Source organism: Glarea lozoyensis, assembly GCF_000409485.1.
Source record: "Glarea lozoyensis ATCC 20868 chromosome Unknown GLAREA3, whole genome shotgun sequence".
NCBI classification, from domain to species: Eukaryota; Fungi; Ascomycota; class Leotiomycetes; order Helotiales; family Helotiaceae; genus Glarea; species Glarea lozoyensis.
Genome location: NW_007360998.1, coordinates 1,690,023 through 1,706,778, shown reverse-complemented (window position 1 = coordinate 1,706,778; position 16,756 = coordinate 1,690,023). Strand labels below are relative to the sequence as shown.

Below are 16,756 nucleotides of genomic sequence, written 5' to 3'. Positions count from 1 at the left end.
CCTGAGATTCGCGCCGCCTCTGCCTGAACGAACAACCTCTCAACGAACGTATTTTCGTACGACTCCTCAAGTCCACTTCCTTCACTCTCATCTTCATTTTCATCCGCTCATTTATTTGCCATTTTCTGACAAACGACGAGACAGCTACGCATTGTACACTTGTGACTAACCAGACTGCACATTAATCAACTGCCCAGGTGCCCTCAGAGAACCCGACACGCCAACCTCCGCACATCCTTCAGCTTCAGCTCGTGCGTGGAATTAGTCTGTTACATCGTCTACACAAGCTTGAACAAAATCGGTTGCCAGCACAATGGCTGACGGTGAAGCTTTTGAGGATGATCTGTTCGCAGATCTGTACGTATTCCAAATCCACAGCATCCTTTTTGTTGGGGTTCCTTATTATCTTAACGGCTTTCTCATCCGTCAGACCAACGTCCAAAACATCAAGCAGGCTGATAAATCTACAGGTATACCGAAGACGATGTCGCGCCAAAGGTCGAGCCTACCCATGTGAAGGAAGATCCACCTGCTGTTGTTGAGCCAAAGCTGGAAGACGCTGTGGAACAACATGACCCAAATGGGAATATGGAGGTACAGACTTACGATGCTGAGCCGGACGAGGATGATGATATAGACTTCAATCTTGGTAATGGTAATGGATACGATTCCCCAGCAAACCATGACGCCCATGGGCCTGGAATCAAAGAAGACGGGTAAGACGGTTTTCCATTTTTTCTCTCACACTACAGTTTGCGCGTCAATTCGGCTTTGAAATAATGATTATCACGATGGTGCGATTCACGAACTATGCTTTTCGAGCTTTAAAGTTCATGTTTGGGCGGCTATGTTTCATAGTCGTGTTCTGGTTAGAAAGGAATCGAAAGCGTGAAAGGGGATAGGGATCTTGAATGTGTCCCAATCAGTAAGAGAAGCCTCGGAGCTAGGTTGATGCTTGGGTATCGAAATCTACATTGCCTACAGATTCGTCAAGTTTAGGTTGGGAGACGTTCATCCGGGAGATATCATTCAAGTCAAGATTGGTTGGGTGCAAGTTGGCGATAATCGGGTACAAACATGGGCGGAGCGAAGAACGGGGGTGTTTCAGAGCTAGGCATACACATTTACTGCAGAATCAGTGGCGCCAAAGTAATGAGGGAGCTGGTCAGGGAACTAGGAGTTCACCATGCACTCGACAACCACAGCAGCCATAGTCAAGAAGCCTACATAGCCTATTGTTGAGATATCTTCATAGAGCTTCAAACTTTGCCAGAACAGGCATAGAAGAGAAAGCAGCGTCTAGCGCACGACATCAGTACCTAGCATGACGATAGCAAAACATACGATTGATCTTGGATCTTCTGGTGTCAGCCTTCATTTCATGACTTCCCTGGCTTTCAATTGAATGACAACTTTGTTGTGTCATGTAGTAATTGGATGGATTGAAGCCGCGACATTGAAGTTCATCAACCAGAGCTCGTCCTCACAATAGCACGAAAAGCTTCAAATTTCACGGATATGCCCAGCTTGCTTGCTCTGAGTAATGAATCCTTGACGCTCTGGAATTGCTGGAGCGAGGACCTAAGCGAGGAGTTGGGCCATTGAAGAGCAAGGGATCATGAGCGGGCAGCAACGTAGCTGAGGAGTTGCAGCTAGCACCACTGTCATTATAGTAGAGCGAACTGTGGCTTTTTTGGGAATGCTTTAGAATTTTCGGTTGCTGACTAGTTGTTTCTTATAGGAAGATGTTCATTGGTGGATTGAACTGGGAGACCACGGATGGTAAGCATATAGGAATTCATGATACAATAGTAGAAACTGACTTGACAACTCTCAGAGTCATTGAAGGAATACTTTTCACAGTTTGGTGAGGTCTTGGAGTGCACAGTAATGCGAGATGGCGCCTCAGGTCGATCACGAGGATTTGGATTCCTCACATTTAAAGATGCTCGCACCGTCAACATTGTGATGGTAAAGGAGCATTACCTTGATGGCAAGATCGTAAGTTAGGTGTTCATAACATACATTTTGTTTATTTTGAGACATTTGTTTCATTTGTTTCTCATAAAGCCATGCTAATGTGAAATTTCAAGATCGACCCTAAAAGAGCGATTCCTCGAGATGAGCAAGAACGCACGAGCAAGATTTTTGTCGGTGGTGTTAGCCAGGAAGCGACAGAACAAGATTTCAAGCAGTACTTTATGCAATTTGGTCGGGTTGTAGACGCAACGCTTATGATGGACAAAGATACTGGCAGACCTCGAGGCTTCGGGTTCGTTACATTCGACAGCGAAGCGGCTGTTGAGGCATGTCTCGAAGGTCCTCTTGAAATCCTTGGGAAACCGATTGAAGTTAAGAAAGCTCAGCCACGTGGCAATATGCGCGAAGAAGAAGAAGCCCGTGGGAACAGAGGAGGAGGAGGTGTAGGGGGCCGTTTCCGTAAAGGTGGTAACGAGGAGGTACAACATCAACAGCAAGCGCCGCAGAATGGCGGGGGACAGATGGGCGGTGCGGGTGGTATGACTCCGCAACTAATGGCACAGTACTGGCAGCGAATGCAACAATATTTTGCAATGATGCAATCACAAATGGCTATGGGTAGAGGCATGCCTGGGATGCCTAATGGGATGAACCCTCAGATGATGCAGCAAATGATGCAAATGCAACAGATGCAGCAGATGCAGCAGCAAATGCAAGGCGGTGCCGCTGCCGGTGCTGGTGCCGGTGCTCGAAGTCAGAGCCCTCAGAGTCCTGGGGGCGCTATGGCAGGCATGCAAGGCATGAACCCTCAGATGATGGCACAAATGCAGCAAATGCAACAAATGGGGATGCAAGGTATGGGTGGAGGTGCGAATATGGGATCTGGAAATGCTGCTGGAACTAATCCTGGAGGTCGGATGGGTACGCCTGGTTACAACGCCTATGAGCAACAGATGTTCGAGCAGCAGAAATACGAACAGCAACAACAGATGAGACGAGGTGGTCGTGATCAACAGTATGGTGGTGGAGGATATGGTATGGGAGGCGCAGGTGGTCCAACTTCATGGGAGGGCATGTATGATGATGTCCCGCAACCAGCAGTCCCAAGTGGAGGGGCTAGTCGAGGAGGATTTCAGGGTGGCAGGGGAGGATCAAGTGGAAGCAATCGCGGCTCTGCACCTCCACAAAGTGGCCCAGCCAGTACCCCACCAGCTGGTGCTCCAACCGGTCCAAAGAATGCTGGTAAACCAGGTGCGAATTATCGTGGTGGCGGCAGGGGCGGACAGCGAGGATTCCACCCTTACGCTAGGGGTTAAGCAAGTGTTCTTGTTTGCAAACATGGTGTATTCAGGGGATTTGATGGCAGCCGACGAAATTATTGAGCTGCGAATGGTAAAAATTGAATCTTTGGGAAAAGCGGTTCCCCTTTTGTGAGATAATCTCACCGGTTCACGAAGCATAGGGGATACGCGTCTCTCCGGACGGGCTTCTAATCATACATTCAGTTCTCTACCGCTGTTTGTTAGTAGGAACCAATAGTGATATCTATAGCTCGTTCACGGTTCCAATACGTTTTGTAGTTAATATATAGTCATAAATCTGCAATAAGTGCATTGCAAAATTCGGACCTTGTTTGTTGAACTTCTGGTATTGTAGCATCAAAATTTACCAGCCTCATGCCCCTTTGAATAATCAGTGCCTAAGGTAGCTGGACAACAGATTCCTCTGAAATTAGTGAGATGAATTATTATTGGCCGACAGGAAGAGGAGGCTATTGTTCTAGAGCTATTCCGTGCTGCAGAAAAATCTGATTGAATATAGTGACTAGTGGTCTTGTAGCCATTTTTGATTAATACTAGCAACAAATCCCAGCCCTTTGGGATGTAGACGATAAGACGAATTTTCGAACAACGAACAAGATATCCATAAATGTGCTTATGAAGTGGGGTGGGGTTTTACGAATTAGGATTATATATTAAAGAATACAAAGTTCTTAGCCAATCAAAAGCTGATTTGGCCGAGTGGTCTAAGGCGGCGGTTTTAAGTCATCTGGATTTCGCGAGAAATTTAGCAATCTGAACACCGCTTCGGAAACGAGCCAGGGTTCGAACCCCTGAGTCAGCATCATTACTTTTTTGCATTTCACATGTGTTTGTTCCGTTTGCCCGTGGTTCTTTTTTGGTAAACGTTTTGTTTGCTACCTGCAATGCCAGATTCCAGATTGCTGTCTATTCAAGTAGGTAAGAGCCAAAATTGGCTGAAAGCTTGCGAAATGAAGCAAGCAATCACATGAGCCCAGATATGATGGCATACCAAATAGACTCCCAGGTCACGTCTCAAGTTGTTCAATTCCCCGTCAACCTCTTCCATAAAAAGGTAAGACGATACAAAATATATCTGAATACAGCGCGGGGGCTTATAGGGCTGAGTTATCAACCGAAAAGTTGCTACCGTACAACACAGCAGTACCCCACCTTTTGACTACCTTGTTACCCAGGTACAGCGTACTGCTCTATCGCCTCGTCTTGCATACAAATATATTATTATGGCTCCTTCTCGCATTTCTCCAGGCCCTCAATCTGAAGTCTCCCAAGGGCTTTCTAAAGAGCAGCTTGCAACTTTCGATAAAGATGGTTATCTACTCATTCCCGACGCTTTAGGCCCGTCGACTGTTGCCTCTCTTCTAGAAGAAACACATTCTATGCTTGACAACTTCTCACTTGATGACCATCCCATGACGAAATTCTCCACTGGAGAAGGAAAAGATGGCGAACATGTCGGCGACGATTATTTCTTGAGTAGTGGTGACAAGATCCGATTCTTCTTCGAAGAAGGTACCGCTCCATAGTCTCCCCTTACCTCTACAGACTCTAACGATGTTCAGATGCATTCGATGCCTCCGGCAAACTGACCAAACCCAAATCCCGCGCGATAAACAAAATAGGCCATTATCTTCATGTCCTCTCCCCGCCATTCGCCTCCCTACTTTCTCCCTCTTCGACGCATTCTCCCAGTGCCATTGCCCGGTCCTTGGGCTTTCGAGACCCTAGATGTCTGCAAAGTATGATTATTTGCAAACAACCTGAAATCGGTGGTGCTGTACCGCCGCATCAAGACTCGACATTTTTGTATACAGATCCGCCTTCAGCTGTTGGTTTTTGGTATGCTCTGGAGGATGCGACCGTAGAGAATGGGTGTCTTAGCTTCCTACCGGGAAGCCACAGGGGCGCAGCCATCGAGAAAAGATTTGTGAGAAAGGGAGATGGATCTGGGACGGAGTTTATTGATACGACCGGCAAGAAATTCCCGCCAGGGGAAAAATACCGGACGGCAGAAGCCGCGGAAGCCGATGGAGAATATAAACTTGGAGAGGTGAAGGCTGGAACTCTCGTGTTGATACACGGGAACTTACTGCATAAGAGTGAGAAGAATGTTAGCCAGAAGGGGAGAATTATTTACACATTTCATGTCATTGAAGGAGATGGAGCGGATTACGATGCGAGGAATTGGCTACAGCCACCGAAAGAGGGATTTACGAAGTTATAATCATAGTTAGCATGGTTCACATAACGCCGTTAGTCACCCTGGTGTCCTCTTCTCCTCTTCTCAGTAGAACGTTAGCTTTGGGGATGTAGAGCACACATCTCAGAATAAGGACGAGAACCAACACAGGAGCCAGCAACAAGCCGCCAAAGAGTATATACGGATTTAGTGACACAAAAAGCAACTTTAGGTGCGACCTTCTGAAATTTTCTGCTTCATACAGTATTGAGAGCTGGTTTCCAACACAGGTCGTAGCTTCCGGCAGAAAACCTATCTTGGGAAGTACACCTCGTGCCTGGGAACATGGTCGATATTCATGAGAGCAAAACTTGCTCCCGATCCTTGGTGTATGAAGACATCTACTGTTCGTCCTAGTGAATACTTTTGTTGTCATCGGAGTATCTGCCATTGAATTATGTTCGTTGCAGGAGAAAAGCTGGATATGTCTTCGAATTCGTTATGCGATAATTTACAAGTTCACTTGTTTGATGATTAGGATTAGTAGACGTGAATGTCTATGCTTTCACCTTTGAAATAGGGCACATCGACTTTATTGGAAAACAATCTAGTCACTGGTGAATTATCGGAGCGCTACAGACCTATCTAACAAAACCGATCTACGGAGCCTCTCCTGTCCTCTGCGCATTCAAGAACCCTCGAGTCAACCGTAGTTCTTCAGTGCATTCCCGAGATCCTGCATTCTAAATCTCAAGAAATCCATTCAGAACGTCTTCTTGAGTCAAACCGCACCACGCTCAAAAATCATAATGGAGAATTTTGACCCTAAGAATCTAGACAGTGTCCTCCACAACGCTCCATACCGCAAAGACCGAAATGGCTTGCTGTTGGGCGAATACCTCTTTATATACAACCATCATCTTCGGTATACAGAATTTCTTGTCGCTTATCCTGGATCCGAATTCGTTGGAGTTGGCTTCTTAAAAGATTGGGAATGGCATCTGAACATTCTTGGTACTCACCCTCCACCCACCCCCCCAATTCTATGGAAATGCTAATTATACCAGATCAACCAAATATTCGTCCAATCCAAAGGCGTGACCCCCATGATTTCTGCGTCTTCGGTTATATTTTCCGTGTTAATGCCAAAATCGATCTTGATTATTATGACGCTCTCAACATGCACGCGCCGCGTCTTCGAACTTGCCAGCCAGTTATGATTATACTCCCGGGTGTACGAGTTGATCCTCTGGAGGCAATCGTCTATTATGACCCTGCCAACATAGTCAGTGCCAATATGGGTGCCAAGCATACGAACGCCGAGAAACTCAAATACTTCAAGGGATTGGATGAGCTCCTGAGTATGGGCGTACCGGATTACATCCTGGAGAGGGTTTATCAAGAACTATACGGCCGCAATATCAAAGATGTTGGTGTCAATGCCGCTGGAGGTTTGCTCTCCATGGATATGATCTGTCCTGAGGATACATTGAAACTGCACAAAGATGATCAAAGGAGGATTGGCTCAATGGGGTATGATATCAAAGGAGCAAAGAATCTTGAAGTAGCCAAAGTGAAGGCATGGGTGGATGGGACGGGGAAGGATAAGTCGATGCGATCGAAGCCTACTCAAGCACAGAATACGGGAAGCGCATCAAGAGATGCAGTGAATGACAATGGAGGAGATAAGTGATGGCTGGAAAGGACGAAAGGTTTTGGCTTTGGAGAGGCGCTAAAAAAGGCGTTGGGAGTTCTGGGTTATACCACGTAGTATTAACATTCGTCCATTATGGGTTGGATGTCGAAGGGGTTGGCGCTTGATCTGGCGTTTAATGAGTTAGGGCAAGTTGTCTAGAATACCAGATATCCTGCAATGCAATTGATAAATACCTGCTGTTTTGTTTTGTGTGTCCAAAGAGACGAGGAGGGGACATGCATCCTTTCTTGGCTTGTTACATGGGGAAAGGTGTTCTGGTTGTTTTGCAGCAACTTCATAAATACACAACTACTATATAAAGCACGCGGTGTACCTCCTCCTAAATCTACCTCCATCAGCTTCCTACAACTGTAATACCCGAATTTCTTTCGAAAACTTGGGAAGGGAATAAAGCTGGGGAAAGATCTCACCGAATGTTTGGGGTGATATAATCCCTGGCCAAGAAGCACGCTAGATCGTCATTCTACAGCGTTGATAACAAGCACTGCATCTCCCGAGATCTTTTGCTTCGAAAGCCACGTTGTGAAGAAATACCGAGTAACTTGAACATAATCTGAACGGCACTAGAACGTCACTTTATACAAATTTGGCTTGTTACAACCTTGGCGTGGTATAAGGCTAGATCGTCATTGTGAGGCATATGCTAATATTATTTATATCTTGAAGGGAAGCCCTAGGTCTGTTTCGATCCCCAGAGAACTATACTTTGTGCTAATCCACCAACTTGACTTAGCTTTACTATTGTACGGACGAGCAAACTTTCGCCATGTCCAACGATCCAACCAGCAAAAGCGTCCTGGTGACCGGAGCAAATGGCTACATTGGAGGAGCAGTAGCACGCTCGTTCGCACGTAAAGGCTGGAATACATACGGTCTTGTTCGTTCAGACCGACACACGCTAGCTCTTGCACGAGACGAAGTCATGCCTGTAGTTGGGAACTTTTGCGATCAAACCTTTCCATTCCTCCACAAGCTCGCTTCTCAGGGCGTGACATTCGAAGCGGTCGTCTCAACTACAGAGCAGCTTGACAACTACGTCGCTCATTACGAGGATACCGTAAAGCTTTTGCGGAAGGCAGCTGAGTTGTCAGTCTCAGCTGGAAAGGAGAAACCTCTGGTCATATTTACGAGCGGTTGTAAGGATTATGGCTGGATGGAGGGTGTTAATGCTGAGACTCCCAACTTGCAACCTCACACGGAGACATCACCACTCAATCCGCCACCCGTTCTAGCCAATCGCACGAATTATGCTCTCAGAATCTTCGACTGTTTTGAGAGTTTCGATGCGGCGGTTGTTCGCCCGACTAATGTGTACGGCTTAGGCTCGAGTTATTACTCCGTTTTCTTCAAGAAGGCCGTCGAGGCCAAGGAGAAAGGTGTCCTCGAGTTCGATGAGGATCCAAAAACTATTCTCCATGCGATGCATGTCGACGATTGCGGCGATGCATATGTCGCTCTGGTAGAGCTGGGCTTGAAAGAACGATCCAAGTTTCGGGGAGAATGTTTCAATATTTCTTCGTACCGCTATGAGACACTTGAAGAGACTGCCGATGGTCTGGTCAGAGAGTACGGGATCGAAGGTGGTGCGATCTTCAAACCAGATGTCTGGCCAGAGGGCGATCGTCCGGATGTCAACTTTGCTCGTGTGATATTTGGGTTTGGTCAGTGGGTTGGGAGTGAGAAGTTGAGGAATCTCACGGGTTGGAAAGAGAGCAGACCGTTGTTTTCGAGGGCATTGGAGAGGTATAGACTGGCATATGAAGCGGCGCTGGTAGCTGGCGGGGCAGGCGATGAGAGTGTGAGATTGTTGAAGACGCGATTTTCTGATTAGGCTGCTGTGCAGTCAAGTCTCGAATCCTGAAAATTCTGGTCAGATTATGCTTGAAAGGGAAGGAAATATAAATTGCATGCCATAATAATTTTGGAGATCGAACTAGTCGTCTCTTCAGTTCTGTAACAATCCTTTTTTAGCAACACATACCATCAAAGCGTTCAATGATGAGGATCACTATCAATAGCCTCAAGCCATTCGATGCCCAATTCAGTAGAATCCTCCTCATGTACAGCCTAGCGTCGTCAACCAAACGTTCCAGGTTATCAAATACTCTTCTCCACTGCCGTCAATATCCGGACGGTGTCTTGTGGTTGAAAAGCGGACCTTATTCGGGGCAACGAAAGGTGAAATGGAAGCGCATGAGAGTAATATGATATGAATAGTGCCATGGTAGTACTTTTCCTTATTCCAAGGTCCTACTTATCTTGATTATCTGCCGGCGATTTGTACAAGTTAATTTTCAACAGACCTAATCTGATTTTGGAGCCTTGCGTTTTATATGTTTGTTTCGCATGTTCTATAACAACTGGAGCGCGAAAGAATTTGCCCTCAAGAGTCGGAAATATATTGATGGCTAAGAGTTGGTGCCAAAACCTCCAATGTCCCTAACAAATTCGCCATCATTTCCCTAACCTCATCCGCCATGTATGCCTCCTCATCAATCACTCGTCCAGTGCAATGTGTTCCTTCCCTTGTAGCTTATACGAATAAGAATCGCAGATCCTGTCTTCGTTCAAGCATGGAGCGTGAAGATGAGGACCAGGAGAAGGGCAATGACAACCCTAGGTCGCGAAGTTCGTGGAGAAGAGGGGTATTTGCTTCGCGTTTGGTGCTCGAAGGGAGGGTTTTTAGTAGCAGACTGTACTCCGCGCATTTATCGTCGCGTTGCTGGCAGAGCCGAAGCGTCCTCGCAGAGGACCATTTGAGGGGCAAATTTCCCAGTCTATTCTGTCAGCTTGAAGTTGGATTTGGAGCGCGCGAGTTAATTTAAAAAAATAGACTCTAAATTGCTGAAATCCTATTTACTGAAAATAATCGAAGAAATATCGTGTTTCGACTGGCACTTATCTTGCCCACCTGAGGGATCCTCGTTCGGAAGGTTTATATTCAACCATCTGGGCAGAGCTGGTAGCATGACTGTCATATATCGAGCCCACTATCGAGGAGAGGTACACATCTTAATATTCCATTGTAGCAAGAGACAAGATCAGATCGGAAGTGATGCCCTTTGTACCTAAATAGAGTGCGACGCCTCGACCGGCATAATGACGACGACGATCAGCTCTGTCCTTACTGCGAGATGCTCGTGTCCTTATTTCTATATTTTAATCGCGTCCAGGTACATCTTGATTCGGAGCCAGCTGCTGTTGGTTTCGTCGTGATCCAGGATTTCTAGATCGCGGCAGTACCTCGGTGGATGGTGAAAATTTTCAAATTGCTGCTGCTCAACACGCGGAATGATGGTGCATTCTCATCGATGGGAAGATAATACTGTGCTACTCGTAAATTATCATTCGCTTGCTCATTAGATGCTACTTGCTCCATAGGTGCCAACCGAGAACGAGATCGATTCAACGATGGCGCGCGGTGATGAAAATTCGCTGGATTTGACAAAGTTGAATCTCTCGATCTACCTCGACCAGCACATTCTTTTAAAATGGTGAAAAATACCAGCATAGAAAGAAAGGAACGCTCTTTCATGTAGTCTAGTCTCGATAATATGTAGGGTTTCGTTGTTGAGTTATTCTAACTACAAGGTCGCGAATCCGACGAATCCAACGAATCCTTTCCATAACGATAAGACCCAAATATCTCGCAGAACATCCACAGTTTCTGATTACTGAAAATTAAATCGACCAAGGGACATGACAATCAGTAGTATTCTGGAGACCAGCGTACTCTTCTGTCATTTCCTCCCCTTCATCTCAACATCTTCTTCACGATCCTGACAAGCAGAAGGCGTAATGAAAATGGGTCGCGTTACTTGGAGGCAGTGTAAGACCAAGAACACAGTGGCGAGGAACACAGGCAAGCCTGGCGGTTCTTCTCCGAGGTACAAAAATAAGTATAATCTTTGTGTTGACCGTAGTCAACTTTCAGAGATTAAACTGAAAAGAACAGATACTACACTTGATCTAAGCCAATAGGCAAAGAGAGCTAAAGAAGAAAGAAGAAAAGAAAAGGAAATGGACAGAGGGGAGCGAGATCTTTATACTTCATGGGAGGTGGATTTGGCGCTAGTGGTTTGGAGCGTCGAGGTGAATTGGGGCTTTCCATTGGACTTTGTGGACTTCGATGGGATTCGGTGGAGACTCTGATTCATTTTTGATGACATCCTAGGCCGGCGAATAGCGCGATCTTAAATGTACATTCACCTAAAATGTTTGTATTATATACACTATCCTGAAAAATGTGCTGGCGTCACTTCAGCACAGCCAATGGTACAGCACGGATGAAGGCTTTTTATGGAGTACAAACAGGCCGAAAGTCTTGGAAATACACGGTCTCAGTTAGTGGCTTGATCCACAACCAAAATAATTATTCGTTTTCGTCACCCATTCACGCGCTGGACGGATTTTACACACTCGAGATACCTCGACAACGGCAATACCTATGGCATCCAAATTAATTTACAAAACACTAGAGTACACTGGGGGGGTTCTGGTAATTTTTCCTATTTTTTTCCGATTTTCCTGGTACGTATTCACGAAATCAGAACTTTTTTATTTAACCAGGAGGTTGGTCATGCCTCGCTTAGGTAGCGAGTCATAATAGGGGCGGCTGTAACGACGAGCTGCGCACGTGCCTCACTCGTGACACTTTTCCTCACGGAGGACAAAATAGTGATTTCGATAATAAGTGGCAGTCGAACCACGACATTTCTTCAATTACGTTGACGAAATATCGTATATTTAGTGTATTAACTTGGAACATTATTACTATTTCGTCAATTGTTTTAAGAAAACAAGACTTTTAAGCTCTACTCGAAGTCGACTTATCATTCAGTTCAAGATTCGTGGGTAGGCGACTGACATACTTATTTTGTCCTCCGCGAAACCGCTCAGTATCGCCAAATCTGTTTGCGCATGCCTGATTAGAACGGCGAAGGAGACATCTCGAATCCCCTCGAAATCCTCACTTTAACTCTAAAATGAGGGGCACTTGTTCGGCAGAGCACTATGCCTACAAAAACAAACGGTCGTTCGAGCAAGGCACGTGAGTACATGTGACTGAAGAGGTCTTCAAACGACATGCAAGTCATATTGCTAAATTAGGTACATTGCCTAGGTTTGGATAGTATATGCTTTGGGGAAGGAAACTAAAAAGATACTTATTCACTCGACAGGTTTAAGAGTTGAAGTCTGTTAATTCGTGAGCGACCTACCTTCGTCGCGGAAAAGAGCCAGCCATCTTGAGACTGAATAAGTCGACTTCGAATAGAGCTTGAGCACGTAATTCATACATTTGAAATGATGGACGGATTATGTGATGGGTATACGATACTTCCTCAACTCCCATACAGCGAAGCTATCGTGTTTCGACTGCCACTTATTTTGTCCACTGCAAGCTCCGCACCAAATGATTGATGAATTAGGATTTACTGGTACACTGGCGATAAGAAATAACCTTCGATAGATTTGGAATACTTAGACCATGGATAGGGACTAAAGGCATAATTTCAACATCTAATTACATATTCCATTATCAATCCAGATTGAATTCGAATTTGACGTATGAACATCTCGTGATTAAGACCCCTGCTATGGACAAAACCCCGAGTCCCCCAGCTGCCCAGCTAAAATCCATCTCCAGTCTCTCATCAACAACAATCTCTCTCCGCATCCTATCGATAGCGACCTCCATTTATGAAATTCGGCCATCCCATCTTTGCGATTTATCTCCATATTATGTGTAAAAGCAAGGACTCAGCTTTATGTAAGTATTCCTCCATCCTCACGTGCAGCACGCTTCAACTATTACGACACGCTATTCGTCAAAGATACATGTCATCTCGCTCAGCCAGAGATAAGGTAACTTTTTCATCCAACAATTGCCTTTCAACTTACAAATATGCAGCATAGCGTCCGCTTAGGCTGCACTCGGCCGAGTCTTCTGTCCACAAAACATCGTCGTTTCCTCCATCATTTATATCATTGACCAATTTCCGTGATTCCATTCGCGGATGCGTGCCATGGTGCCGAACCACTGGGGCAAGCTTTCTTCGATGGCGAATGCAACTGCCTCCCAATTGCAGATCTTACTGGTCCTTATGGTGCGAGTATTCGTTGTTCATACCTTTACGTCTTTGTTACTACTTTTCCCTTGTCCATATTACCAAAAGTTCTGTCATGCAATCTGAGATATCATGTCCGCTGGCGGATAATCAAGATCTTCAAAAGAGACAAAGGGTGGTGAGAGTCGTAATTGTTCTACTTCCCTACAACTTCACCTTCAATTGCCATCTCAATTGATCTTGAGATCCTCCTGCAAACATGGATAACCCAAACGACTCCAAGTCATGGCTGCCAAAGTTTCTTCAGGCCAAATCCTCACCTACTTCTACCCCACCAAACGAGCGGGAACCCCTCATTCCCAAACCGGCAAACAGTCAATCAGTATCCTCCTCAGCCACCGAAGGAGAAACATACGAAGTTGATGAAGAGACATCAAAGACGAAACAATGGCTATCAGAATTCCTTCTCTTGCTTCGAGGGTCACTTCCTGTGATCCTCGCATATACCTTGCAGAACTCGCTACAAACAATATCAGTCTTGATAGTGGGTAGATTGAGTCCGGAGGCTCTTGCTACAGCTGCATTTAGTTATATGTTCGCCATGTCAACAGCTTGGTTGATTGCGTTAGGAGGATCCACCGCCCTCGATACACTAGCATCGTCGACGTTCACAGGAAGCAAAAACCCTCACGATCTTGGGGTATTGTTACAGCGATCTTTCATTGTTCTTACAGCTTTCTATGTTCCAGTTGCGATTTTGTGGGCGTGCTCCGCCCCAGTTTTTCGACTACTTGGCCAAGAAGAATATATTTGTGTTGATAGCGCCAAGTTCTTGACAGCTCTGATCCCAGGTGGGCTGGGATACGTATACTTTGAAACCATGAAGAAGTATCTTCAAGCACAAGGTATGAGACTCATTCCGTCAGTCTGATCAACGCTAACTCATATCAGAGATCATGCGGCCCGGTACGTACGTACTTCTACTTACCTCGCCCCTCAGCGCCGGTCTCAACTACCTCTTTGTCTACACATTCAAGCTCCATCTCATTGGTGCTCCTCTCGCGACAGGACTTTCTTACTGGATCTCCTTTCTCTTGCTGGTCGCCTATGCGCGCTTCGTTGCGGGGTCTCGATGCTGGGGTGGTTGGTCCCGAGCGTGCCTCCAAAACATGAGCACGTTTGCTAGGTTGGCCATTCTCGGAGTCGTACACGTTGGTACCGAATGGTGGGCTTTCGAGATTGTTGCACTAGCTGCCGGCCGGTTAGGCACAATCCCTCTCGCTGCTCAGAGCGTTATCATGACAACAGATCAGGTCATGAATACCATACCGTTCGGCATTGGTGTTGCAGCTTCTGCCCGAGTCGGAAACCTTCTCGGTGCTAGAAACGCCAAAGGAGCAGCCAGAGCCGCAAATGTTGCTGCGTGGTTAAGCATGTTCATGGGTCTGTTGGTGCTTATTGTTCTCATGGCAGTGAAAGACTTCTATGCTAAAATCTTCAATGATGATGTCAATGTTGTGCGACTTACAGCAGAGGTCATGCCATACGTCGCACTCTTCCAAATTGCAGACGGTCTCAACGGCAGCTGTGGTGGAAGTCTGCGAGGAATGGGAAGACAACATATTGGTGCCGCGGTCAATCTTGTCAGTTACTACATGGGAGCCCTTCCACTTGGAATCTGGCTTGCGTTCCATGGTTGGGGTCTTGCTGGTCTCTGGGTTGGACAATGTATCGCACTCTATCTCGTCGGTGCTCTCGAATGGATCGTCGTTGCATGGAGTGATTGGGACCACCAAGTTGACATGGCCTTCAAGCGAATGGACTGCGCTGAACAAGTTGAAGCTGGTATCGGAGAGTACCTGCCTGAGGGACAGACAAATGGCGGCGTGGGATCAACGGAGAGGCCAGCTGTTTGATACCAGAGCTTTACAAGCTCGCAGATAGTAACATATTTGGCGACGCCATGCGAAGGAGGGACTGTAACGATGCGATGACTGATGTACGAGTTTCCTTTCTCACTCATAGATTAGCAAAATTCGCATAGATGTTAAAAATTGGCGGACTTTCGGCTGATTGTCAAGTGAGTGTCGTGTCCTGCTTCAACGCTTCATGAATAGCATTGAATTGACAGCTACCTTGGGTAGCTTCTCGCTTGCAACTTTTACACTCTCCCCTTTCATCAGAAACTTCACGTACCTTATCGACTTTTAGTGCCTTAGCAGCGCATCGTATCAATGCCGCTCGTTGTGGCCGCGACACGTATACTCATGGGTACGTACTTATTTTCCGAGTCCTTCGTACCCAGCAGGCACACCACGATAACTGCCTCTCGGGGAAGAAGTATCTTCGGCGTCTAGTAAGTACCTTATGCATTTTATCACGCTAATTCGAGCCAAGAGATACTTCGCAACCAGAAATCGTTACATTGGCAATGTGCATAGGGCTATATGCAACGCAGGCGGCAGCTGAAACGGTACACAGCACTCTTTCATTGCATTCCCAATAATATGCAACCGCGGACCCCGAACGTGTTGAGGTTTGATTCCCTCAGCCAGACGCATCTAGTCTTTGGCCGATAACAACGGTCCCAAAGAAGGCTTTGAGGCTTTTCACTCTGGCGCTGAAACACTGGAAAGAATAGTGTTGTTAACTTCCCGGCTGAAAGCATGGGATTGTTCGAGGCCCGGAAAAACTGCCCTCTTCTCCAGCAAACGGAATGGGACAGGGCTAGACATACATACTGCATTGTGCTCGCTACCCCGTACGAACACGGTAGGTGCTCAAGTGCCTTGACAATTTTGGGAAGCTGGGCTTAGCACGTGGTTCGAGATGAGAGGGTGTTGGCTAGAACTAGAGGTCTTGAGATGCTAGAGATGGGGGGGCTATTTCGTGTTGGACGAGGTACGGAGGTACGGGAGCGGAGGACGAAGTGCTGTCAACCAGACAATACTCGTGCTTGTACCTTGGTACTGCCTAGTACTGCCATGTTAGGACAGTCCGATATCTGCCCGGACTTTGTGTCCAACCGGAGGCTCACCAAACTGGGGCTCAGCTAAATATGGACGTGCAATTGCTCCGTGGCCCGTGCGTTTTCCAGCAAGCGAGGAAAATCGTCAACCTCCGATCTGATCTCCAACCTCATCTCTCGCCAGCACCCTTCATCTCCAACCCCGAACGGTGATTCATCAACGCGGACCACCTGTTAGGTACAGGAGTAGCTCTGGCAGCCCAGCACATCGACAAGCGGTCAGGTTATAATGCACGAGATCGTAGACGCTGCTTGCTGGAGCTTCACCGGTGCGTTGTAAGTGTTGGTGCAATCTCTGGCCCAACCTGGATCTGGTTAAAGCTGCGGCCAGGGCTATGTGCTATCGAGTCACTAAACAACACTATTGCAGCGCTTCTGCAGGGGATCTCAGCAATATCCACTGGCATCCAGGCTATTCAGCAGGTCGGGTCAAAACAATATCCCAGCCCAGCTTCCCAATTC

The 16,756-nt window shown here is 46.6% G+C and overlaps 5 protein-coding genes across 5 annotated transcripts; all 5 read left to right on the top strand.

Annotated features, from left to right (window-relative positions):
• Positions 1–313: 313 nt before the first annotated feature.
• Positions 314–3,296, top strand: GLAREA_00541 (RNA-binding, RBD; the record flags this gene model as incomplete). The annotated part of the gene is made up of 5 exons (XM_008085299.1): positions 314–357; positions 471–716; positions 1,742–1,782; positions 1,838–2,001; positions 2,094–3,296. The coding sequence occupies 5 exons, from the start codon at positions 314–316 to the stop codon at positions 3,294–3,296; spliced, it is 1,698 nt and encodes a 565-aa protein (XP_008083490.1).
• Positions 3,297–4,525: 1,229 nt separating this feature from the next.
• Positions 4,526–5,526, top strand: GLAREA_00540 (Clavaminate synthase-like protein; the record flags this gene model as incomplete). Its single annotated transcript, XM_008085298.1, has 2 exons — positions 4,526–4,814; positions 4,865–5,526. 2 exons carry the CDS (start codon positions 4,526–4,528, stop codon positions 5,524–5,526), a joined length of 951 nt encoding a protein of 316 aa, XP_008083489.1.
• Positions 5,527–6,290: 764 nt separating this feature from the next.
• GLAREA_00539 (uncharacterized protein) lies at positions 6,291–7,174 on the top strand (the record flags this gene model as incomplete). The annotated part of the gene is made up of 2 exons (XM_008085297.1): positions 6,291–6,495; positions 6,549–7,174. 2 exons carry the CDS (start codon positions 6,291–6,293, stop codon positions 7,172–7,174), a joined length of 831 nt encoding a protein of 276 aa, XP_008083488.1.
• Positions 7,175–7,964: 790 nt separating this feature from the next.
• On the top strand, positions 7,965–9,029 carry GLAREA_00538 (NAD(P)-binding Rossmann-fold containing protein; the record flags this gene model as incomplete). The annotated part of the gene is made up of 1 exon (XM_008085296.1): positions 7,965–9,029. The coding sequence occupies one exon, from the start codon at positions 7,965–7,967 to the stop codon at positions 9,027–9,029; it is 1,065 nt and encodes a 354-aa protein (XP_008083487.1).
• A 4,496-nt stretch (positions 9,030–13,525) lies between these two features.
• Positions 13,526–15,182, top strand: GLAREA_00537 (uncharacterized protein; the record flags this gene model as incomplete). Its single annotated transcript, XM_008085295.1, has 2 exons — positions 13,526–14,171; positions 14,218–15,182. The coding sequence occupies 2 exons, from the start codon at positions 13,526–13,528 to the stop codon at positions 15,180–15,182; spliced, it is 1,611 nt and encodes a 536-aa protein (XP_008083486.1).
• Between the last annotated feature and the right edge of the window lie 1,574 nt (positions 15,183–16,756).